The sequence below is a fragment of the Podarcis liolepis genome (genome assembly GCF_965112155.1).
Source record: "Podarcis liolepis genome assembly, chromosome: 3".
Classification (NCBI taxonomy): domain Eukaryota; kingdom Metazoa; phylum Chordata; class Lepidosauria; order Squamata; family Lacertidae; genus Podarcis; species Podarcis liolepis.
Genome location: NC_139557.1, coordinates 31561150 through 31587618, shown reverse-complemented (window position 1 = coordinate 31587618; position 26469 = coordinate 31561150). Strand labels below are relative to the sequence as shown.

Below are 26469 nucleotides of genomic sequence, written 5' to 3'. Positions count from 1 at the left end.
TATTACGCGGTAAGCGTTTAACAACACCAGAGGAGCTATTTTACTTAAGATACTTCAGTTTCATCTGACCTTTTTGGAGCCTTACAGGTTTACAGAAGCACCATATTGCTTGAAGGTGTCCTGGGGGGAATGTCTCTTGCAGGCATAACTCTTAATGGATGTTACTTGGAGTTGGAATCTTCTAGGAGTAATGTTGCATTGATGCTGGTGATACGGAAAAGGAGCTGATCTGCAGTGACTGCTTAACAGTTATTTCACAGGAAGAAAAGGTTTCCTAATACAGCATTCCTATTGTCTGATACAGAACCAGGTAATCCAGGTTGATTTGATGTACAGTGTTTGGCTCCCCCCCCCCCCCCTCAGAGGGGTTGTGCAAAGGAATCTAGGTTTCCAGTATTAAACAAATGTTTCCTTCCGCAAGAAGTACAGAACTTCCCGGTAAGAAATACTTGACAGCCTTTCTATAGAGAGCTATCTCTTTTGTGTATTATTTCTGCCAATTACCCTTTGAGAAGTTTATTAACGTCAATATTGCCACTCTTAAATTATGTACAGACTTAATTGTTACCTTGAGGTTGCTATAGTATGTGTTACAAATTTACTTCGACTTAGGGATTAATCTTGAACTTGTTTGTAAGAGGGGGACACATATACTCTGCCCTTGTCAGAGAAACTACTTCCACCAAACTTGTCAAAATGGATTAGATTTTCCAGCACTGTATTTTATTAATCTATTGCCAGCCAAGTTTCTCCTTTTCACCACACATTAGATTAGTGGAGGGATTAAGTATCTTATTTATTGCAAGTCCTACATTGAAACAGCTCACCCATCCCCAAAATTAAGAATCTGATCTACTTTCATGCAAGAGTTTGTACCTTTGACTGATTCCAAATGTTACAGATTTAAGGAGTACTTTTATCATCTTAACCATCAGATACCGCTTGATTTTTATTTAAAATCCTGGTTCAGAACTTTAATTTACAAAAAAAGAAGAATAAATACAACTGTAACACAACTGCCTTGTGAAGCATGTTTTCTAACATGATCAGAAGAGGCTCCAGAATCTTAATACTTTCAAAATGGAAGAGGGCAAAATTACTGTACAGTTATTTAATCCTCCTGCATGAAAAAAGGCGCCTATCGCATGGTCCCCTCAGAACTTGGGTTCTTAAAAAAGCAGCTTGGAGTGGAGGTGCTTGCCACATCAGTTTCATTGTTCGTGAACCACCAAATCCTAAAATGCTAGAGGACAAATGATGCTCCCAAGTCAGGCAATTATTAGCTGCACTCAAGAATACTGAGGTCAATCTTGAAATAGACATAAGGATAGTAGTCTTGATTGCCTAGTTGCAAGCCAGGAATGTCCATAGAAGTCTGGGGAGAAAGATTCAACAATGTAACTAGTGCCAAACTGCCCAGGTAGGTACATTAGGGGTTAGGCGAGAATAAGATTATACTGCAAGTTGGAAGGGATCCTAAGGGTCATCTAGTCCACCCCCCCACCCCCACCCCGTTTTTGTGATTCGCTCACAGAGCAGAAATGGCACTTTTCATTCAGTAGACACTTACATCCATTATGCTGGCTGCTGCTACTTCATCCAGATGTTTGAAGACTGCATTAAGGACGTCTCTCAGTCTCTTTGTGGACTTCTTGTTGGGCTGAATTAGCATTGCTTGGAAATTCACTGGTAGGCCATACCTTTATAAATGGAAAGAAATGTGGTAAACTGTCAAGCAGATAACTTGATACAACTATTTTGAAAAGTGGGGGAAGGTAGTTAACGGCAAATCATGCAGTGATCCACCAGTAGATCAGTAAGGGTTTATGGTTATCAGTTCTGGTGTATCAGTAATAAATGGGGGACGGGACCCTTTCCAAATTAAAAGCCTGGGGGGAAACGAGGAGTTAATATGTCCATAAAATGACTGAGTGTTCAATTCCCTCTCTGTTCCTTAAGTCTGTCTTGGCTCCCCAGAGCCACTGGTTTTCACTTGGCTTCAGCCAATGGCATCTGAAGGCTTTAATAATAATAATAATAATAAAGAGATGCCACAAATCTGGTCTACTTCCACTATTTCTGTTGACTTTTTTACTGGCTGGAGCAACCCGGCCAGATGGGCAGGGTATAAATAAAAATAATAATATTATTACTGATTATGGAACAAGCTACCTGTTTCTAGTTTTGTATGCGTGGTCCTTTCCTGTTTCAATGCAGAAAGTTTTCAAGTGCAACCTACCTGAGGACAGATTCTGAGAAAACTCTGAGAGCCTTTATGTGAATCCAGGCCACAAATGATTCACTGAAGTTCACCTTTAACCAACGTAGTAGTGGACCCTTTGAGAGGAAAAACAAAAGTGGCACACCGTACTTAGATTTGTTTAGAGACACACTGTAATATTTTCAAGACACCCACCTAACTCTGCTATGGGGACCTGTACGGCTTAAGTCACCACATTACTGTCCATAGAAATTGTACTTCTTTATGCAATATATTGATATACCTAATAGGGGACAGTCCTCTCGTCCCTGCAAATGCTCTTGTTCTATAACTAGGTCAGGTAAAATGGAAGAATGTGAAATACCATTAAATGGTAGCAATTTGTCATGAATTTAGTTTATCATGATTGGGGGGGTTATGGATTTGCTTCCTAAAACGTGTGGGGAGGCTGTGGCCTTTAGGTGTGGAACTAGAACAGGGGTCTGCAACCTTTAAGACAAAAAGAGCCACTTGGACCCGTTTCCAAAGAAAAAACAACAACTGCGAGCCACAAAACCATTGCGACATTTAAAACAAATATATCTCCGGAGCCGCAATATGACAGCGGGCGGGAAGGTGACTTTGGGACGGTGCGTGACTAACGCACGCACCGCCCCCATGCGACGTCACAGCCAGTATAGCGCCCGCCACAGTGGGGAGTGTCGGGGCGCACAATGCACCTCCTCCCCTCGCTAGTATCCGCCCCGGAGCCGCAGCAAAGATGTAAAAGAGCCACATGCGGCTCCGGAGCCGCGGGTTGCAGACCCCTGAACTAGAAGCTCCCATCATTCCTGTCCACTGGCATGAGAGTTGGCATCTTAACAACTGCAGGGCCACAAATTTCTTAGGGCCCTGGCCTAAGGCCTAAACATATATTGGGCGGCTTCTGAATGCTAGCAACCTTCTCCACGTATTGTTGCAAGAGCAGGGCTTCACTTGGAGGTATTTGTTCCACTTCTAGGAAGGAGAAGTACCCCTCCCTTGAATCAACTGAATATAATGATGGAGGCGCTGTCTTGCTCCTGCTTTAAATTAAATAAGTGCTCCTATGCTTGAATGTTAGGAAGCCTTTCAGCAACAACCAAAGGGAATGAAATGGCCTCTCAATATTATTCAGCCTATTTGTGAGCAGAGGGAAGAATCATTTCACCAAATTTCTCCTGAGGAAATATCTGCCCAGGATTAGCAGTAGCATAGGTTCTCATTTTACCCTAAATTTGACAGTTTCTCAACAACAACAAAAAACAGAAATTTTAGCTCAGCTCCAGCATAGTCACGATGGGTGGGAGGAACTGTGTCATCTATCACCAGTGAACTCACAGGAACTACCAACAAGTAGGTGTGATGCTTGTGGAACCAACATCGCACACAGTGCTTAAGACAGTAACTGATGAACTAGTGAAGGAAAAGGAGGGAACCAGAACACAGCTCAGAGAGTTGTGGGAAATGTGCTGTCAAAATCATTATATTGTGGAAAGACATCCAGTTAACAGCACAATTGTTTCACTGAAAATACCACCACCATACACTTAGGGTATTCAATTGGCATGAGAGTTGTCGTCCTTGGGTAATATAGGAAGGTCTCTTCAATCATTGTATCTCTAACCTACGACCTAGAAACCCGTACTTAAGAGAAAAGACAGGCGTGTGAACTTAATTTGTGTACTCACATACTGTTGCTTCTTATCAGAAGCCAACTTCCTCATTTCTTCCTTTTCACATTTCAGCTCTTTCTCGTCGTAATAAAATTCCCGCACCATGAACCTTGAAGCAAATAGCAAATGAGAATAGATTGAGATTCAGAAGGCTCTGTCTTATTGAAACCTCTGCATTCTGTTTGCCTGCGTTTTTAAGCTGTGCAACATGTCAAAAATTACGAATTTAAAAGCTATGCCAAGCCATGTTGGTGCAGCAGGTCCTCTTAAGCAGGCAAGTCACGTCAGACCTATCACAAAAGCTTTCCAGGAGCTCTTGCAATTAGCATGCATTTCTTTCTCTGCTCTAATGGGTCTGTACACCCACAAGGATGCATCAGAAGAGGGGAAACTGACTTCTTCAGAAAACTCAGCATGGCTTTAACTTCACAACAGCTCTGTGAGGTTCACGCTCTACTAAATTGCTAACCACGTGTACTCAGAAATAACTTGCCTTGAATTCAGTGGGGCTTACAGCCAGGTACGTGGGGTTCTAATTGCACCCTTTAGGTACAATTCTAACACACCTCACTAGAGAGCACACTCCACTGAACACAGTGGGACTTAATTCTGAGTAGGCACACATAGGATTGCATTATAACTAGAACTGAAATGAATAAATGTAATACACAGTGGCCTCTGCCATCAGGGGGACCCAAGGCAACTGACCCCTGCTTTCAGGAAGGACAGCATGATAAGGGTGGAGACCACCCTAGTTCTAACCAAAGGAGGAGCAACCTGCCGCCTCCCTGCCTTTCCAAGTGATTTTCCTTTAGTGGCCTGTTTTTTTAGATGGGGAATGTGTTCTAATTAATTGTAGCACGCTCTGGAAGCCATTTTCGGCTCAAAAGAGTGGGGCGAAAAGTACTTTTAACAAAACAAGACCCTGGATAGGTGCAACTGATTTTTTCCCCATTAGTTCCTTAGAACTTAGAATGGAGTCACTGATTGTACAGTCTCATACAAAATTTGGCTGGTAAATTGCCATAGGACACATTGATTCTACCGTACTTGGAAGTGACATTGAAACAGTTTTACTCCATCATTTCTTGCCTTTCCAGAATTCCGTAAATCTGTGTAAATGCTGAAAATTTTTTGATCAACATCTTTATCCCCTTGCAGAGCTACAGCTCCTAATGTTCCTTGATTGCGAGCTATAGCATTTTAATACACTTTCATGTGTTAGCCTAAACACATTTGTTACAAACTTCCTATTTATGCAATACAAATATACTTGGTTAGAATGAGTTAGGTTTTTCTCCTTTCTACCCCCAACCATTATTTGTACCTACATACAATTAATATCATTTATGAAAAAGCAATTAAACAGATTTGAAACTAGTTAAGCAAAGAATTAAGAAGGACTCATGTACCGTATTTTTCGTCCTATAGGGCGCACCGGCCCATAGGACACAGCTCGATTTTTGGGGGGGGGGGAGATGAATAAAAAAAATTATTCCCCCCCCCAGCCGCGGCTGCCGCCCCAAGCCTTGCGCACACCTGCCTCCGGAGGGCTCCCCGTGCTTCGGGCGGCAGGCTGCCGCCCCAAGCCTCGCGCGCCCAGCGGGACCTCTCGCCGGGCGCGCGAGGCTTGCGGACACCCACCCGAAGCAGGGGCGCCCTCCGGAGGGCGCCCCGTGCTTCGGGCTGCAGGCTGCCGCCCGCAAGCCTTGTGAGCCCGTGGGAACTCCCGCCGGGCTTGCAAGGCTTGCGGATAGCTTCCTGAAGCCTGGAGAGCGAGAGGGGTCGGTGCACACCGATGCCTCTTGCTCTCCAGGCTTCAGCGAAAGCCTGCATTCGCCCCATAGGACGCACATACATTTCCCCTTCATTTTTGGAGGGGAAAATGTGCATCCTATGGGGCGAAAAATACGGTAATTATTAAGCATGCATGTTCCTAGCTTCTGTCCAATAAGACTAAGCATTCTGACTTATGGCATTACGAATGAAAAGTTGTCAGTACTTGTTCTCTCTTGCTTTGGCTTTGAAGTCATCAATCACTTTTCGGAACAGTGTTACTGTGAAGAGTCCTCCCTCTGCATCTTCAGTAATCATCCTGTGCAAAAAAGAAAACGTTCATTTCTTTGTTGAAAAAATTATTCTGCCATTTTACACTCGACACCCAGAAGAGCCAATAACAACAAAAATATCTTATTATGAGCAGAGCTGGCTCTTAATTAGGGCACACTACAGGCATTTTATGTTATTTATATGTCTATTTCAACTTTCATTCTTCTTGAGATTAGGAGCATACTCAACAGACACGTATCACATTAAGCAAAGCATCACTAGAGCAAGGGACACTAATAAGAGAAAAACAAGCAGCTGTCAAAGGCCTTGGAGGAGGTGATAGCACAATGCCCTGTTGCCACCTAATTCCAGTCTTATCTTCACGAGTGAACTGAGGGTGCCTCCAGTCCATGTATTTTGCAGAGGGATTAGAGTATACCAGAACTTTAGGTTTGGCTATTTAAAGTGGATTAAAAAAAACTGCCACCCTAGCGCAACAAACCCACTTCAAAAACAAAAAAACAAAAACACAAGCAAGTAAGCAAGCACCAGCAGACTTTTGTGGCTTGGAAAGTGATGCAGAAATGCATTGAACCAAGTGGGAGAAGTGAATTAATTTGATTAATGAGAAGGTGTGAAAACACAGCACAAGCAAATCAGGATAAAAAAAACAAGTAGGGGACGGGCTCCTACTGACTGGTTTCCTAGAGCCTATAGGAGAAGGGATAAAAAGGTAAAGGGGCCCCTGACCATTAGGTCCAGTCGTGGCTGACTCTGGGGTTGCAGCACTCATCTTGCTTTATTGGCCAAGGGAGCTGGCGTACAGCTTATGGGTCATGTGGCCAGCATGACTAAGCCGCTTCTGGCGAACCAGAGCAGCGCACAGAAACGCCGTTTACCTTCCCGCTGGAGCGGTACCTATTTATCTACTTGCACTTTGATGCACTTTCGAACAGCTAGGTTGGCAGGAGCAGGGACCAAGGAACGGGAGCTCACCCCGTCGCAGGGATTCGAACCGCCAACCTTCCAATCGGCAAGCCCTAGGCTCTGTGGTTAAACCCACAGTCTCACAGGAGAAGGGATACGTGCAAGAAATAACACACCCACCAGAAAAATCCAAAGACAGTCACTCATCTACAAACCCCTCACTATTTTTCTTCTGTTTGTGCCAGGGAAGTACCTTCCCAAGACCAGAGTGTGCTCTGCTCCGTGCCGGGAGGAAGCTGCCCAGCAAAACCAGCTTAGCATCGCTTCCTCCCAGCGCAGAGCCCGTCGCCCACTGCCGCTGCACAGTGAACCCATACTCGGCATATAAGACGACCCCTGACTTTTTAGAGGATTTTCCGGGGTTAAAAAGTCGTCTTATACGTCAGAATCTATAGTATGAGGAGAAGGCTTAAGATAAAGCTGACCAGAGAAATGAGCCAGAAATCTCACTTACTTCGTAGAGCGAGGAACCACCATATCAGAGAGAGATTCATACGTTTTTTGCCATTGTACATAGCTTGATCTGAAACAAGAAAGATTAAATTTTATACGGTAGCATCTGTATGAACGAAAAAGTGACTCTTAGTACAAAATTGTATGACTGGCTGCCTTGCTCATAGTAACAACATTGGAACCTCAAGCCTTACGTATCTTACCTAGTATTATATATTGGGTCCAAATTCAAGACAGGGTCTTATGTTTAGCATGCTTGGAATTCATTGACTGTTAACACTTTCATTCAAGACTGATGAATGGGAAAGCAGCTACCATCTGGGGTTAGACCCGGAGTCAACACGCTGGCCTGGCTTACATCTCCAAAACCAGGGAGGATCAGGATAGTGAGGTCTAGCTCTTGCCATAAGCAAGAAAAAGCAGGAAGGGAGGGTTGCCACAGTCCATCACAATTCCGTCTCCTTTTCCAGGGTCCAGAGGTCGTATCATTTTGTATAGGGATTCTGCAGGTGTGCTGTCCACCCCACTGCCTAAACAGTATCTCTGCCTAAGCTGACAGGAATTGGTCTCAAGAGCTGTTAGAAACCCCAACATTTATTGTCTTAGGACAGGGGTCTGCAACCTTTAAGACAAAAAGAGCCACTTGGACCCGTTTCCGAAGAAAAAAAACTCGTCATTATAAAAATAACATTTTTGTCACTTTTTTTATTATTTCTTTGTTTGACCCCTCAGAATTACTCCTCCTCGTAGAAATAAACATTAAATTAACAAGTTACCTTTTTGTGTGTGTGTGTGTTCTTCACTCCCCTTCAATGCAGTGACCAGCGTACATGCCCCCTTTCAATACAGTGACCAGCGTACATGCCCCTTACAATGTAGCGGGTGGGTGGGCGGGAAGGTGACGTCGGGACGGTGCGTGACTAACGCACGCACCGCCCCCATGCGACGTCACAGCCAGTACAGCGCCCACCACAGTGGGGAGTGTCGGGGCGCACAATGCGCCTCCTCCCCTCGCTAGTATCCGCCCCGGAGCCGCGGCAAAGGTGTAAAAGAGCCACATGCGGCTCCAGAGCCGCGGGTTGCAGACCCGTCTTAGGAGATGGGGCATCGCCATTCGCACAGGTGCCCCTTTAGCCTGAGCGATACCAAATTTAATAGACCTTGTAACATCCATGGGCTTTTCCCAATCGATATCTGCCCACCCATCACCCACCGCTTTTCAACGCCTACATGAAACCGTTGAGTAAAGGTGTTTGGAAATACGGGCTGATATACTGACAACACCCAGTTCTATTTCTCATTTTTCAGCAACACCTTCACCGTTTTACACGCATGTGGGAGCACTGTATGTTTGCTGCTTTGAGTTTAAATTCTACAACCACCTTTTATCTTCAAGAATTAAAACATTGAAACAAACAAATCCTGGTTTCCATCTGCTCAGGGTCTCTCTCACTGCATTCACATTTTAAATCCAAAATGCTTACGTGAATTAGTTCAGGGCAGTGGCTATGAGACTGAGCAGTGAACCATACAACCCTGCTTCAAATATGTCTTTGTCATGAACTCTCCAGGTGGCTAGTTTCTACTTTCTTCTCTCAACTTCATATCTGCAAAATGAGGATGGCAGTCCTAGTGGCCTTCCTTGCGAGGGTTGCTGAGATAATGCAATATTGTATGTACTTTAATTTCTCTATAAACATGCTGAGTGTTAAGACACTGATCCTGCTGCGGATGGACTTGGTTTATCTTACTTGGGAACTACAACAAGGAGAGTGATGAGATACTCTGAATTCAACACAAAGTCTTCTTTGTTCACGATATCCGTTAGCGTACGTGTCAAAAGATTTCCCCTAAGAGAAGACACAAAAGCCAAAAATGATGAGATTTGTGCTTTTACTGCTCATTCTTTACAAATTTTTTACCAGTGGCAGTGGTGTTCGTTGTATCAGCACTAGAAAAGGAGCCACTGGTTTGAGTTCTGAGGACTTCAGAACACACTGTGCCCCCATGCCTCCCCACAACTTAAGATCAAATTATGGTTGCTTTGTAGGTTTGGAAAAATTGGGCTCCCTTCAACTTCCCCAAAGCTTGCATTTACTCTTGCTGTTCACCATTCCTTGAAATGTATTTAACCTGAGTCTAGATGGTTTTGTATTATCTATCCAATTTGTATCCTGCTTTCCCACTGTGGCGTTTGCCCTCCTAGGTGTGTGACATCATACTGGGTTCATAAGGAAAGGGTTAACTAATTGTAAAATGACTAACCAACGGGAACCCAGGGGGCAGAGTTAACTGTGTGTAAGGTTTAAGCACAGAGGGTTTTTTTGGAGACAGTTTTAGTTAGGGTGGTTGAGAAGACAGTCTGGAGTTAGAAGAGACAGATAAGTCAAGTCTGTGGGTTGGGCTAGTCTGGTGTGTGTGAGAGTGAGAGAATTTGTTAAGAGGAGTCAGTCAAACAGTTGAGATAATCAGTCAGAAGGTATTAGGAAGGTATAGGCCGGTAAAGAAATTAAAGTTAAGGTACTGACAGGAATATTATTGGAGAAACCATAAACTTGTTAATGTTTGTAAAATAAACTTGGTGTTTTTTTGGTTCACTTTTATAACAACTGTCTGGACTCAGTGTTTTACAAGAGAGTAACTGGTTGGTGGCAGCGGGGAAGCGAGCACAGTGGCGGCACAGGGATCAATAGACCGCTAAACATTTGGGGACCCTGTGTGATCTCCACACCCACTGTCAGAGCCACATTGCCTGTCTGTAAGGCTATGCTCTAGTACAGCTAAATCCAATGACATGTTGGGGCATCATCATGGCAAGTAAATATTGCCCAATACATATTCAGATGCAGTGCACGCATGCATGCATACACACACACACACACACACTATACATATATAAGTATATATATATGTAAATGCTATACATACACAGTTTTCCTTTCCAGATTCTGAAGATTTCCTTTGATGTTGTTGTACACAGCTGCTCGGTTTTTCATGTCTGTTTCTATTTGTGTAATTTGCTTAATATAAAAGGAGGGGGAGAAATCCAACTGAGCAAAACTGACTCTGCATATGTTAACAGTTTTACATACCACAAATGCAAAATACTGCAACAAAATGTGGATTTTATTGCTAAATTCACCAATATGGCTAGATTCCACCATCAAGCTTTCAGCACACACAGCACCTTGGCAAGGGTGCTTCAAACAGTATTTCAGTCATTCTCAAAACTTTATGGAGCAGATAATTATTAATTTTACAAATGACAGAATAAAACAGCTATTTGTTTAAAACTACCACCTAGACCCAAAACATACTCATGATTTTATGAGATTTCTTAGGTCCAAATGTATGTCTTAAGAAGGAAGTATCCCTCTCTCCTCTCAGGAAGAAAACATATGCAGCGGAAAGATTATTTGATTCCTGCAATTTGCCAGTGTGAAAAAGCCATTGCTTTGGATTTTGTGCTGTATATAGTATGATAGCCTGCTTTAATATCAAACTCATAGCCCATATATATATATATATATATATATATATATATATATATATATATGTTGCCCAGATTTGTTTCTGCAGAAATAATCCACAAAACTCACGCTGCTTCCAATAAGAAAATAATCATATCTATTGTAAGTCCTGAAAACTAGCTTTTGTGGGGGTGCTTTTCCAAAAGAGATCATATTACCTTTGCTAATGCTTCTGAAATGTTCTTCAGTGGCTGTTTTATAGGATACTTAGCCATGTCCCACTCAAACCTCGTCAGATAACTGATCAAGTCAACTGAAAAGATATGAGTAACTCCAATGAGTTGAGAAGAAGAAGAAGAACCACCACCAGGATGCATTGTTCTCCATTCAGGGGCTGATCTAATATTAACAGTTTCCATCTGACACCTGGCTTTTGCTATCATTTCCATATTTTCCATGCTATTAAGCACCATATAAAAGTGGATGGTTTTAAAATCCATCTTCAACTCACTTGATCATTTTCAGACATGGTGTGTAGATTAGCTATTCAAATAAAAGTTCTGCATGAATTAAAAAAGCAATGCTCAGAGTAACTATCCTGTAACACCTGCCTCAGCTGCTAAAGGCAGTGTTCTCATCACAGATGGTTTCCAATCCAAGGGAACTTAAGTCTTTAAATCTTAACTATATAGGAGTTTTGCTGCTGACTTTGTGATGGCATGGATTGTATCCTAAATGGGTACCATCAGCAAAGGCTTGAAGTAGGGACTTTTCAGTTGTGGCACCTAGAGTTTTGGAACTCCCTCCCGAAAGAGACTTGCCTACAGGCCAAACTAAATGTGACCACCATTCAGGCAATTGACAAGTGTGTGAATGGTCTTTTGTTTCAAACCTTATTTGGTTTGAAAAGTAAAATATGTGGATGTTGAGGGGTGTTTTCCCTCCCCCCAGCAAAATATAACAACTCCTCTGTTCATTAATCCTTTGAAACTTTGAGATTAAGTCCTCGAAACATAATCTGTCAAGCAATTTTCTATTTTTTGTGCAATTGTGGGGTTTTTTGACAGGGGAAAGCAGGTTTTGATCATCTAACTGCACTAATAATGTGTGATGGGAAACCTCTCCGATTGCTTTATTTTTACTGCTTTTTTACGCTCCTGTTTGCTGTCAAAATGTTCAGCCTTCGCCCAAAACAATCTAGACTGCATCTGGGGGAAAAATGGGCATGTAATGGGGCTCTGGTGTGAAAAACATCCAATGGTCACCTATTGGTTGTGACTTATGCTTAGTGCTTGGGGATGGGGAATAGTCTGTTGCTGTTCAGCTTTTTTTATTTTTATCTGACTCGCTTGAATGCCTACCGGTAATACTCTCCTCATCTTCCCTGCCCCCCGTCCCATACACCCAACTCAACATGAATGTGGGTCAGACTTTAAACTGGATATCCTGCACTGATGCTGAGCTTGGCTTGCGTGTTTACTAAAATTTGCACCTTAGTGAAGTAACGCAAAACTGATATAAAGCCTGCTGATCTTAGGAGAGGATGTTTTTAAAAAGCACATCTTTAATGGGAGTCTAGTTTTTTGGTTGTGCTTCTGCAAGAATGCCGTTTCTTTCTAACAGACAGAGCCGGCACTTTTCAGCAGCTTCCTCTTTCATGACGTGAAACTTGTTCCCGCAGAGTATCTGAATTTCCTTCCCTAGAGTTTCTCTCGTCTTCGAAAGAGTCACCTTACAGTTTTAGGTTTCATGGGTATGGAAAGTGTAGCATGCACACAGAAAGAGCATGCAGAATGTCCTGGAGTCAGCAGGTGCCATCTTTATCACAGTTCCATAAAGTATATATGAGGCGGCCAATACAAGCATAAGAGAACAAGCAGCAGCCCATACAAAAGAAGTAGGGCTTGTTAGGCTCTGTAAGTGCACTCATGATGCTCACCAGAGATGCTCGCCCTGCACAGTGCTGATTGGCTGGCACCTATAATATAGCACACAACCTTGGCCATTTTTGCAGGCAAGTAATGAATTTGATGCACAGGGGAGTTTGTTTGTTTGTTTTAATGCAAAAGGAATACAAGAGGCAATTCAATGGTGGAGAGAACCTGAACTCACACCCTGAGAGCAAAGTTGTGGTATAGCCCTTTAAAGTCAACAGCAAAACTCCTACCAGGTAAGTTCCTATCTGGATTTTATTGCCACAAATGCAGGGCCAAACTAGGCATGATGTTAAATGTGTAGCTGCCATCAAAAACAACATCTGCGCATTTCATTCCTCTTCCCCTTGTAATACCAGGTTGAACTTACCCCAGGTCACATGACAATGGCCCACATTGCCTGCCCTGGGCCAATGGTAGCCAATAAAAGGAAAAGACACAAAATTTTGTGACATCTACTCTGTAGGCTACCCAGGGCGGGGATAAGGCGCACAAACACACCCACACACCACAGCCATTTCTTGCAGCCACTGCCATGCCTAGTTTGGCCCCCAGTTAGTGGTGACTGCCTAATTAACTAGTCTATTGAGCGGAAAAAATCGGGCTAAGACAAAATAGTCTTGGGAGGATAAACATTTGAAGTCTTAAGCACAGGACCAATGAGTACAAACAGAGGCGTTGCTAGGAATCTAAAAGACTTGGAGCACAGGCCTATGGCATAAATTTGCATATGCTAATTTTCATGCAGCAATGCAAATTTATCCCACTTCCAGGTGGGACAGGAAACCCAACTCTGACGCTTTCTGATCAATTAAGATGGTGGCAGCTAGAGTCTCCTTTGCCCCGTGCTTTGCATCACACCCACTTTGTAAGCGAAGCAAGCGGGTGGGGACAGGAACAGGAAAGGCTAGGAACTGGGTCTTCAGCTGGTGAGTTGGGATCCACTACCAGGCTGTGGCGTGATCTAAGGTGGGTCCCAACAGCATCACTGCCACCATACAAATAGATGGTTAAAAAGTTGGGAGGGGGTTCCCTGAAACGTATTGTTTGAGTAAAAGGCGGGTCCCAGATTTGCAAAAGTTGAAGACTAATGGGCTAGAAGATCCAAGTCCTGGGGCTCGGGCCCCACCCTAACAACGCCCCTGAAAACAGACATGCATAGGAAGTTTTCACACAATCCAATAGTCCCTACATCCTCTTGTTTTACATGCAGCGAGTGGTTAGAAGGAAAGAAAGAAAAATATATCCAGGAAAAGTGTGAAAAGAAAGGGGAGGTTGTCAAAACTGCTGTTATCTGAGTCATAGGGAGATGGTGATCGAGCTACGAGGTTGTTACTAGAGAAATCCATCGTAACCTGATCACTGTACCCCTACAACCAGATGTGGAGGCGACTCTTTCATTAAACACACCAGCGCATGCTTGCAAGAACACAACAATCACCCATGCTCAACATACTCTTTAGTAATTGCAGTTTAGCCTTCGCTCCTGAAATATAGTAATTGTGATTATTAAACGTGAAAAAGACAAGTTAGATTTAAAATTAAGTCTATTGCATACAACAAGATGGATGTCAAAAGAGTGGGATTATGTTCTAGTCTTTAAAAGCTGAAATCCCACTTGGGGGCAACTCTAGGTCTCAGCTGGCCCTGAACAAACTGGTCCCTGGCAGGCTCACCTGGTTATGGTAGTCATGCTATAAGCAAAACCAGGCAACCAGGTCTAGTCACTCTCTTAATTTCCCCTACTGTGATGTGGGAAGGCAAGTGGGTGTTAGGTCAGGGTCGTCAAGGAAAATTAAAAGGTGCTTTTGATCCAACCATCTAGTCCGTTTTAGGGTGCCAGGCCATGGGGGGAAATTAAGGGGGGACAAGACAGCAGTGTGACCAAGAATGCCAGGTGCCAACACCAGTCCTGATCCCTAGAAACAGCTTTTGTTTGGGATGGGGGGAAGTGTTTTGGAATTAGTGCTTCTTCTGTTCCCACCAAATAACTGGTTAGCCAGTGGGGAAAGGAAGCTACAGAAGACAAATCTGGTTGCTCCATCCATTGTCTATTAACAGACTAAAGATCTTGGCTTGGATCTAATTTCCCATCATGCTGAGAGTAGATCCATTAAAACCAATGCAACCAGGGCTTCTTTTTCAGCCGAAACTCAGTTCTGGCACCTCTCAGCTGGGCACCATTGCCATTCTTTGAGAACAAGGGGGAGGTGTTCACGGTGAGTTCCGGTGCCTTTTTTTCTATAAAAATGGCACTGAATGCGACTAAAGTTTGTCACCACTATTTCAGGAGGTCTGCTTTAAGCATTATTAAGCCTAGATAATTCAACCCTGTTTCCTTTTTTTCTTAACTTAGCACCTTTTAATGTTTTAAGCGGGGGGGAAAGGGAAACTGAATAGATTAGGCATCAAAGGCTCACAAGCACCAACCAAAATTGCATTAGATGCAATTAACTTCTTCTTATAAGTCTTGCAGATCTTCTACCTGATTGCATGGCTCTCAATACTGCATCTTCGGGGTTTATTGCACACCCAGGCCGATTTTCCTCATCAAGCCTCAAATGCTGCCAGTTGCCAGATACAATCTAATATAATACAGACCAATAAAAGCACATCGGTTCCCCACCCCTGCTCTACTGGGCTACATAGAACAGATCCTTCCCAGGACTGGTCTCATGGGCCAAATCTGAAGAGTGGGCAATCACCTGGCAGCGCAATTATGTCAGGAGATCTGTCACTTCAAAGTTCTGAAGTGGGGGTAAAAACATTCAACCCAAACCCCTTTCTGATGAGTAAAGGGATTAGCAACGGATTCTGTCAAACTGAGCAGGATTTAACCCTGAACTCGTGAGCTGTGGGTTAAATCCTGCTGCACTGGCTGCATGTACCCCTTTCACTGCAGGGCACTGTATGTGCAGCCAACGCAGAAATGAGCCCACAGGCCAACAGCTCGTCACCCACCCATCAATGTGATGTCAGCTGATTGACGAGTGGCTGTGATTTTGAGAGAGAAAATGGCCTCCTGGACCAAAATGGGACCAGTGGTAGGCCTTGGCTGGCCTGTGGATTAGAGGTTTCCCCCCACTTCTGATGCAGAGTGATTATGGCATATTTCTCCACGCTATTAGCAAGAAGTAGGCGATGGGAGGAAGTGAGTAATAGCCACCTCTGAAAATCTGAACTCATGATGGAATAGTCACAAGATCCCTTTGTCAAGAAACCAGAGGAGGAAGAAAACCAAACCACGCCACCTACATCTCACCAAGGAGCAAAAATGATGTTCCCTGATGCCGGCAGAAACAGAGGCTGCTGACTATCTGAAAGGGCTCTTTTCTAAAACTGGAGCAGCAACCCAACTCGTAAGCATATGGCTGTATTAAGCCCAGCTTTTTCCATTGGAAACTAGATGAAAACCGGCAGCAATTAAACAAAAAAACCCCACATCTATATACTTTGTAGGACCTACCTCCATTTGCCAGCAGGTTTTCCTGCACTTTGTCTTTTGAGTCTTCCATAACCTCTCCAATATACTGGGCAATTTTCTTTATTACACTAAAGGCAAGGAGAGAAGCCTTTAAGATAAGTCAAATAAGTTATTAAAAAAAATCATACATTATTTTAAAAAAACTTACAGCAGGATGCTCAAAGCGAATGTTTTTACAGTCACCAGGTCCATATCCTCAGATGGCTCCAAGTAGCCAATTCTTCAGCTCCTTTTCATAGTAGGCAGAGTTGCACACAGAACTATACAAGGCCTGACTTGTCCCATCAGTGCAGGATCATGATAAGGAAAGCACAGCTGGGGCTTGAGTTTGAGTTACAGTGGTACCTCGGGTTACATACGCTTCAGGTTACAGACTCCGCTAACCCAGAAACAGTACCTCAGGTTAAGAACTTTGCTTCAGGATGAGAGCAGAAATCGTGCTCTGGTGGTGCAGCAGCTGTGGGAGGCCCCATTAGCTAAAGTGGTGCTTCAGGTTAAGAACGGATCTCTGGAATGAAATACGTAACCAGAGGTACCACTGTATTTGTAACCTGTGCTCTATCAGAGGTCCTAGGTGGCACCTTATACTGCAAACAGGTCGTAAAGATTTTGATTTTTCCCTGCTGTTTGGCATGTTGGCTCCCACACATTCCTGTTCCTGTCCCCACCCCACCCCAGTTATGAATATTCACTACTTGCCATCCACACCAGTGGGTGCTGTGTGACAGATTGTACCTCTCAGGCTTCGGAGAATCCGATCCCTCCCACAGTGGCGGCCAAGAAGCAGATAAACAATAAAAGTTCTTATCAAGTAATTTATTCCATATTCACAGAGAGAGATGAAGGACTGCAGTCTCTCCTAGATAATGGCGTTGCTCCAAGTCCCATCCCGCTAGGTCTCTCCTATTCTATGTCACCCCTGCGTCGGCTAATCTGAGCTTTCTGCCTCTGAGCTTTCTGTTCTACTACCCTCAATGCTCGCCTGGTCCTGGGGGTGGGTCAGAAATGCTTTCCAAAGACACTGAGTCTGTCCGCTGTCTCTTCCCTGGTGCTTCTTCCTGCTACTCGTCTCCCAATATTTCCCAGCTTCTCCCCACTGCAGCCTCTGAACTATGTCCTTCTGCAAACCATTGTTCTAAATCTATACTGTCCTCCTGTTCTAGGGAAGGTTCAGGAGAAGGGAGGGGAGGGCCCACATCATCATCACCTGAGCTGTATGTGTCTGTCCCTCGGCCATGGGCCTAGCCAGGGCTGCAGGGGGCAGTCCCCCCCCCCAAATCAAGTAAATAAATAAAAATATTTAACTGACCAATCAAGTCACAGATAGCTCAGTTCTGCCCCTCTCCCCAACAAAAGTCCTGCCCCCTCTAACACAAATCCTGGCTATGCCCATGGTCCCTCCCCTATCCTCTAGTACTTTTTTCTGTTCTGGTCAAGACCGCAGGTATTTCTGTACCTGTGCATGAACATCTTGTTTGAAAAGGGGGGGAAAATCCCAGAAGTGCACAAGACCAAATATTCTTGCCAGCTTTAGTTATCATGTTTTTGTTTTTACAATGGGCAAAACGAGACTTTGGGCCAATCAGTACCCCTCAGAAAGGTCATTTTGAAGCTAGAATAAAATATACCGAGATCTCTGAATGAAAGACAGAATGTAATAAATGGGTCTCCAATAAATAAACGGAACCCCAAGGTCAAGAGTTCATTTTAGCCTTCCTTCTGAAGATTTATGTTGATTGCCAGGTGCCCCATAACCCTTGGCTGTCGCCCACATCTTTCCCCAGCAATTTTTAAAATGGGTTTGCAAAAGGAACGTGCCACTTGATAAGGAAACAAATCAAGAATGACCAGGCAGAAAGGCATCTGAATGCCAAATGCTGCTTTATAGTGACATGGAAAATTACTCAGTCTCCCTGTGTAAATAAGTAATAAAAGTACATGGAAACAATAGACCCTGAAAACTCTTGCCCCTTCTCTGCTGTCCTGGCCAGAAGCAGTGCTGACAGGTTTCTGCTGCCTAGCTAGGTTTACTTGCACTTCTCTCGGTGTGTTGATCCAATAACAGCTCTGGCAGCAGGGTGTTTCAGCGGAGCAAAAATGTAAACGCCTGGCCTGGCTCATTTGCATAGCTTCAGATCAACTGCCATCACGGGAGATGATAAGATCATAAGGCAAGCAGGCCAAAGACCTGCTGGAATAATTGCCTTCAAAAAGGCATCTAAATGTCGTTGATTTGTAATCCAAATTTGGCACCTAACAGTATTAGGATCCCAGTCAGAAAATACGTTTTGCTACAGAGCCACAATGAGAAGGTGGCAGCTGTGGGTAAGGTGTCTCAATTTTCTTTCTTTGTGGCTCCTCAAGGCTCCATGACCACACCCAAGCCTCTTTTCTTCACTCTCTAGTGTGGAGGCTCACCTTCCTCTCTGGGGGGGGGGGCGGGGAGAATTGGGGCTCGTTGCCTAGCAACAGGCTCCAAATGCTCCATTACTTCTTCAGGATAGCCTGAAAGCCTGGAGAAAAATGGCAGGCTATAGTATACTTTCCACTAAATAGGCTAACAAGGAGAGAAGAGGAAGGGAAACGGTGACGCACAAAGGAGCAAGCAAGTAGAGTCAGGGTTTTCCATTCATTCATTCATCCTGCTTGACTCCTCCTTTCACACTTTTCAACTGGAAACAGGAAAGGGGTCAGGCAGCACACGCGCACACACACACACACACACACACACACACTGCCAAAGAACTGGATTTGGCTAGTGGCTGCTCACTGGCAAAGCCAACCTTGGTATCTGGAATAGACAAATCCATCTCAGGCCTACTCATGCCACATTACCCGTCTCCAGCTCAGTGCTGTGCTTTAGTTCTGGCTAACTGAATTAGGCAACTGGCGGTTGCCAAAGTAGAAGACACCCGTTCATGCTACTGTGGTTCTGGGTTGACAAAATATTTCTGCCCCTCAGGGCCCGACAAGAAGTGGCAGCCCTACAGAAATGTAGTGTCTGAATGTGAGGACATTTTCTGGGAGGTAAGACCTGCCAGTGGATACCGTCTTTAAACAAAATAGGAGGCGAAAGAAGAAGAGGATTATTGCTGTAACCACTGGGCTGTTTATATTGCAAAATGCAACAACAACAACTTTATTATTTATACCCCACCCATCTGGCTGGGTTTCCCTGCCCATGTGGCTGGAAAATGCTGTTTCCTTGCCCAGAACCAACCTGTGCGGAAGTGTCCCAGTTCCATGCCACTGCAAAGAACACAGAATATAGGAGGAAAAGTACCAAGTTTCACAGGGATTTGCCTACCTACTCCCAATGTGAAGTCCACCACCTGCACTAATCCCTGACGTTTCCTGTATAACTGTTGGACGAAGGAGAAAATGCAGGACCAAGCCTTATTTAGGGATAATCCTTTTCTAAAGAAAAGTCACACCTAGTCACCCTGGCTGAATCCTAAGGCTAAGGTTAAAGATGCCTGTGTTAGGTTGACACAGGAACACTGTGTCTTGTAAAAACAACACCCATTTGCTCTTTGTGTGTAGTAAATAAGTTCTATTTTACCTTTCAGCAAAGCTATCAAGTTTCCCCAACTCATCTGAGAGGCCAACGAGAGCATCCAGGGTCCCCACCTGCAGAAGGGAGTACAAACACATTAAGCTTAAGCTAGTCAGCCGCAGGGCGTATTTTACCAGACATTTAATTTTTCAAAGTGACCTTTCTTTAGCAAATGAGAACTTCTTGCTATCAAATAAGTATATTCATGGGAAATTCAAGGGAACGTTTTCCTCCAGTGGAAAACGGTTGCAATGGTTCAAAACCTACTTTTAAAGAAGTTTTCAAAAGCCTGTTCTAAGTCAGGAAAAGATTCTATGCTGTTGTCTCATGATCAAAAGCCACAGTGGAATTCTTCCCAGTTTTCAAGTTCCTTAAAACCTTCTTGCTCATAATGTAAAACACTGTCTCCCTGAGCCACTAAAGTCAGTACAAGTTTTGTCACTGACTTTACTGCCAAGTCTTATACATATCTACTCAGAAGAAAGTCCCACTAAATTCAATGGGACTTGCTTCAAGGTGAGAGAGTATGTATAGCATTATAGCCTGAATTCTCATCCTTAGAGATGAATGATCCTTACTTGTGGAGGAGCAAGTCTTTCAATTAAATTGATGATTTCTATTCTTTTTTATATTAAAAATACCTGTTACAAACAGAACAGCTGTTTTTAAGATATGAACAAGCATTTCTGTCATAGTTGCATGCTTACATTGTAGCCTTCTAATATGTCTACGTCTGCAAGGAAAGTGAAAATCGATGAATGCTCGTCAAACGAAAGAAGCTTGCCAATTGACAGAAAAATCCACACATGAATTTGAGACCATCTAGACAGCAAGGTCATAGCTCATATTGAATGGTGAGATCAGACTTCTCTGTCAGGAACATAGCCAATTTTAACCACCAATAGATATTTGAATACTTCTGCAAATTAGGCGATCCTCTTTCTAAAAGAGCAAATAGTTGAGCTCAAACATTCAGGAGATTCAAACTGGCTTCAGCTATATTAATGTAACAAAAGCTAACAAGCTTAACTTAGAAGAAGCCTCCCAATGAATTAAATGGGACTGAATCTCAACATGTATAGAAACCTTTTGCAACAGACCTTTTGCAAACCAATCTTACTGGAAGTTCGTTCAACTGAGTTTGGCGGCATTTACTGTTATGCAAGTGTTTGTGCTGCAACACTTACCTGGGAGTAAACCCTCATGGAAGTCAGTTTTGCAAACATATATGAGGGCTGCACATTGCTCATCTCAGGGCTTTGACCAGTCAAAAGTTACCCATAAACTTTATTATTTACAAAAAGGCTTTCAAGCCTTCCCGGAGATGACAGTTCTGATGGAAAGTTTAAAATCTCCCCCCCCCCATGAATAATTAATCCATTGATTAGCTTTTACAAAAATGACTTCCCACTTTCATTCCTGATCTCAAGACACCTCAGAAACAAAGTATATAATCTTTGCTTGACCCTTTATAGTCATTTTTAATATTGCAGCACAGAGCCATGTCACGAAAGAAGAAAAATCTGCCCCATCCCTGCCCCTTTCTTCATGTTGTTGCTCTGAGCCCCCCCCCCCATTCTCCCATCTTTACCTTGAGGTCAGGGATGATGAACTTGCTGTTGCAGGACAGGTTGGCTTTGGCAGTCACTGTGTTCATCCTGTCCCAGGCTATTAGGTTTGCCTTATCTCCAGGTGCCGAAATTAACCAGAATTCTGACATGGTGCAAGCAGTTCCCTTCACTCTTAAATCACTGTAGCCAAAAACTAAGGTAACCAGAAAAAGAAAATCACCCTGGAGCAAAAAAGCCCCACAATAGATCAGGTCAGAGGAAATTATCTTCGATGTAGAGTAAGTTTTTCAAAAGCAGCAAGACGATTAGTATTTCTGCCTAGTCACCTTTCAATCCAGATCTTGACTATATGTGACCTTTCCCTGAATGTTATCATAGGGCAGTACAGTGGTTCCTTTTTTTCCTGCTCTGGGTTGTTTCATCTGGTCCATGGGGAGGAGTCTGCAGTCACAAGGTCACCGACGCCTGAAGCAATCCACAACATTTGCAAAAGTAATAAAACCAAATTCTAAGTCCTGTCGCACTGATTGGAGTACTGTACAACTATTCTAAAATAAACCTATCATGGACTGCAAGCTAAAGGGTTTTGATCAGAGTAAGAAAAAGGGGGGAAGCCTTCTCAAAATGGCATTGAAGATTGGAAAACCTTTTAGACTTTTCTTCAAGTTAAAATACAAATAATATTTTAGGACATTTAAAACTTCACTGTGAAAAAATGTAAGTGTAAGCCAATCTTTACTCTTGGGAAAAAAGATACCTGCTGCTAGGTCACTGACATTCTATTACTGTTCATCTCAGGCAAGAGGTTAGTGAAGGCTAGGCACTGGAAACTGAAAATGGCAAAAAAGTGAGCAAAAAATGTACATAATGTAACCAATAGATATCTTAAAGGGGGGATCTATGTGGTAATTAAAAACTAAAGGATTAAAAACTCTTCTGTCCCAGATTTAGAACTCAGTGGCTAACTTCTCAATAATACAATAAGAATGAAAAATGAAACACAATAAAACAGTACAGTAAAAATGAAAAATAATATGCTCTTGCCTCAATCTCCTTGTGTGCAAGTGAGGCTTCCACACCTGTTATCCCTAACTCTGGATCAGAAGCCCTGCTGCCTACTTGCCCAAACTGCAAAACGGGTATGATTGTAATCCATCTCACAGGGCTGGTGTGTGATCAAACAAGGTATTTTTTATTAGCAACATTTCTATCCCATCTTCACTAGAAGTGCCCAAGTCAGCCAAGAATAAAAATGAATTCCATCTTTAAAAGGTCGGGATAAATGGCAGACAAATAATACATTAAGCTTGTCACCAAGCAGGCATGCCCAGCACTCATTTCTAAACCTGTTCCTGTTAACTATAGCAAAATCAAGCTAACTACATGCACACACCACCACTGAAGTACCATTAAGAAGGATAGAGAAGAGAGTTTCCTCCTTCCATCAGGTTTTAGCTCATTCATCAAGAGCACAACATCAGGAACAGGTGGTTTTTCGTCAGGAACACACCTGTAGCCAACTTACTCGTTTGACACACCAAGTATTACATTAATAGATAAACTAGCTTCTGCTCTAGGAATACATATCAAAGGCACTAAAAAGGAGGGGGAAATGACTTAATTTTAATGGACATAAACATACTACGTACTACAAATACTTTTTAAACAGTGTTGCTTTCAACAATTCAATATTCAATTTGTCCTAGTAAGGATTCCTGTTCTGAACCCCCTCCCCCAAGCACAAAGGACACCCTTGTTATAGCCTTTGGATTTTGCATTTTGTTACCTAAACAAACGTTACCTATGCTTTTTATATTCTGCTGGAAGCATCCCACAAGTGGTTGGGGAAACCTAGCCAGATGGGTGGGGTATAAATAATAATAAAACAACAATTTATTTATTGTTGTTATTATTATTAAACCTTGACCCTTTTCATCTCCAGTTTGGCATTATAAACTGCACATTGCCTCTCAACTTCACCTTTTAGGAGCTCTGTGAACCCCACCCTCCCCTCCAAACCTTAAGACCCTACCTAATAACTTTTTATATTGATGCTTGACCACCGTTTCATCAGCTGCAACTTACATTACATTTCGCTTTTCATTGTGGCTCTTCAAACTCGGAAAGGCTGGAGCTCAATTTGTCTCCCATCATCACCACCTCGGCTGTTTTCAGGAAAAGAGTCAGAGAACGGCCAAAGCCACACACAAGCGCCCAACGTCCAATAATTAGAGCATTCTATTCTCATTAAGCAGCTATCTTAAACACGAATATTTTGTTTTAACTTAACAGACGGAGGTGCAGGGCAGGGGGGGGGGAGTCCACCCACGACGGCTCGCCCCCCCTATGAGCTTATCCAAAGCTGAGCCCACCGGAGCCTTTTCCCAATAGGATTCTTCAGCCGAGCGAAACGCAGAGGCTTTTGCGCAAAGGCGTCCAAACCACCTTAAAGGGCGGCGGCGGCGGCTAAGAGCCGCGGATAAAGTTTTCTGCTGCCTTAGCCACCGAAGACGACCTTCGGGTATTTGCACGGGCTGGCGGCTCCCCTTCCCGGCCAACGGCCGGCCCGCTGAGCCCCCCGCAGCGGGCGGAGCTCGGAGGCGCCTTCTCCTCCACCTCCTCGCGTGCAATAGTCGCCGGCGGGGCTTCTTTCTGCTCCGAGCTCTGCATGTCTTGAGCAGCCTCGGGGATTATTTTGCACCCAGGAGGTGCTACCTGGACGCCCCGCCCCCTTCCGCAGCTTTCCCGCCTCCCCATCCCCCTAACTGGCGTATCAATTTAAGGGGCATTTGCCACGGGTTAACTCTACCCCCCCAACTGTCCTATCGTCAGGTTTCAGATGTGTGGTGGGCACACACAAATGTGGATATGGTGTGCAAACTTATTCAAGGAAGCAAAACTGTGGGTGACTCTAATGACGACGACAACAACAACAACAAATTATTATTTATATGCCGCCCATCTGACTGGGTTGCCCCAGCCACTCTGGGGGCTCTCAAGAAAAAATAGTAAAAGCACAATACGACATCACACACTAAAAACGTTCCCTGAACTTAATACCACGTATGGACGGGTGGTTAGCTATACAGTGGTACCTCGGGTTAAGTACTTAATTCGTTCTGGAGGTCCGCACTTAACCTGAAACTGTTCTTAACCTGAAGCATCACTTTAGTTAATGGGGCCTCCCACTGCCGCCGCACCGCCGGAGCACGATTTCTGTTCTCATCCTGAAGCAAAGTTCTTAACCCGAGGTACTCTTTCTGGGTTAGCAGAGTCTGTAAACTGAAGCGTCTGTAACCTGAAGCGTATGTAACCCGAGGTACCACTGTACATGGCTATTTACAGGGATGCATTTTGGGCTCCACACAGGAAGGACCCCCAAACGCCTAGTGCACTTGACACAACACAATTTTTATTTATTAACGCCTCAATGCCTTCCATGTGTGCTGTGTCAGGGACATTTTGGGCATCACATGGCAGGACAGAGTCTCAAACAAAGATGTGCTCTCCCAAGCCCACTTTCCCAACACGTTTGCACTCCTGTCTCAGCGACATCTGCACTGGCTTGGTCATGTCCACAGAATGGAAGATGGCTGGATCCCCAAGGACATGCTCTACGTGGAGCTGGCTTCAGGCACTAGGCCAACTCTGCATTACAAAGAAGTCTGCAAACGAGACATGAAGGCTGGCAACATTGACCTCCGCATGTGGGAATCCCTTGCAGACGACTGCAATGCTTGGAGACAGACAGACAGTCAGGCTGTGACCACAAGTGACCAAAGAAGGAATGACCGCTGGGAGGAGCGCAGAGAGAAAAAATGCAATGGTGCATCTGCAGCAGCACAACCGGACACCTTCATCTGCCCCAGCTGCAATAAAACGTATCTCTCCCATACCAGTCTCTACAGCCACAGCAGGCGCTGTAACTCTCCAACGGTTTGACAACACCCCTGCAGGCACACTCTTCCATTGTCTCCCAAGACAAACAGCTGCCAACCATTTATTACATTTATATCTGACCTTTTCTTCCAAGCCTGCATGTTATCACTGCAAAATCCTGTGATGTAGGTTAGGCTGACAGACACTGAGTGGCCCAAAGTCATGGTCAAATGGGGACTAGAAGCCTGTACTCCCAGGTCCTAGCTTGTCACACTGTCCACTGGCTGGAAACAGTACAGAGAATAACAGTTAACAAAATGGCGATTTCCAGTGGAGGTTAGTCTACTGCAGTGAAAAAAACCAAAGGACTTGTGGCACCTCAAAGATTAACCAGTTTATTACTGCACAAGCTTTTGTGGTCTACAGTGGATTAAGAGCACGGCTGGTTTTTGTTTTATGTAAGCTGTGCACTTTAAGAGCCATCGTTTAGAAGGAGACCACATATTTTTTACGTTAGAGGACCCAGGCTGCATCCCTGATTTCTCCAAACAGGGCTGGGACTAGGAGAGACCCTTGCCTGAAACTGTCAACTGCATTGGGCTTAATGGAACAATGGACTGATTTGGTAGAAATTTCCAATATGAATAGCTATGGAGTTGAGGTCCACTCTCAGACCCACCCAAAACCACAGGCCTCCTCCACCAGCAAAATATCTCCAAATATCCATTGGAGTGTCAGCCCCAACTTCTGACTGATTCTTTAGAGGTTTATTTCAAGAAATCAGTAACTCCACTCAGCGGGCAAGAAAAGGCACCCCTTACATGCTCAGCAGTGCATTTGTTTATTATATAATGTTACCCCACACATATTTATTTGAAAGAAGGCACTGCAAAGGAGGGGGAGTACAAGGGAGGGAGCTAAAAATACGGCTTTGTGTGACTCCAAATATTTTCTTTATATGAACCCAGAGAAGCTCCCTTGATGAAAATCCTAATCTTGTGGTCATGTGGGGCTTAGGTGGGGAGATGCTGTAGTGTCTGTCTCCATATATAAGGCAGGTCAGCAGACCAATTAAATTATTATGCCTATAAGTTAAAGGTAAAGGACCCTTGGACGGTTTTGTTGTTCTTGTTTAGTCGTTTAGTCGTGTCCAACTCTTCGTGACCCCATG

The 26469-nt window shown here is 43.9% G+C and overlaps 1 protein-coding gene across 4 annotated transcripts; it reads right to left on the bottom strand.

Moving 5' to 3' along the window:
- Positions 1-354: 354 nt before the first annotated feature.
- Positions 355-24151, bottom strand: ATP6V1C2 (ATPase H+ transporting V1 subunit C2). 4 transcript variants are annotated; one of them, XM_083495685.1, is made up of 15 exons: positions 23505-24118; positions 21746-21884; positions 21440-21612; positions 19855-19922; positions 16275-16360; positions 14265-14294; positions 11093-11187; positions 10333-10424; positions 9156-9254; positions 7406-7474; positions 5918-6010; positions 3931-4024; positions 2240-2337; positions 1571-1700; positions 355-1375 (listed from the first exon to the last, which is right to left on the bottom strand). In XM_083495685.1, exons 3-15 carry the CDS (start codon positions 21566-21568, stop codon positions 1280-1282), a joined length of 1179 nt encoding a protein of 392 aa, XP_083351811.1. In that variant the 5' UTR covers positions 21569-21612; positions 21746-21884; positions 23505-24118; the 3' UTR covers positions 355-1279. The 4 variants fall into 4 exon arrangements, with proteins under 4 accessions (XP_083351811.1, XP_083351810.1, XP_083351813.1 ...); XM_083495684.1 differs by lacking the exon at positions 21746-21884 and having other exon boundaries at positions 23505-24117; XM_083495687.1 differs by lacking the exon at positions 14265-14294 and having other exon boundaries at positions 23505-24114.
- Positions 24152-26469: the final 2318 nt, after the last annotated feature.

Bases quoted from the DNA above. Each gene is read 5' to 3' on its own strand.
- ATP6V1C2 (XM_083495685.1), bottom strand. From the start codon at position 21,568: ATGTCAGAATTCTGGTTAATTTCGGCACCTGGAGATAAGGCAAACCTA. The intron at 14,295-16,274 runs GTAGGTCCTACA...ACTATATTTCAG, and splicing joins AAACCTGCTGGCAAATGGAG to GAGCGAAGGCTAAACTGCAA. The intron at 7,475-9,155 runs GTAAGATAAACC...TTCTTGTTTCAG, and splicing joins CTCCTTGTTGTAGTTCCCAA to ATCAAGCTATGTACAATGGC.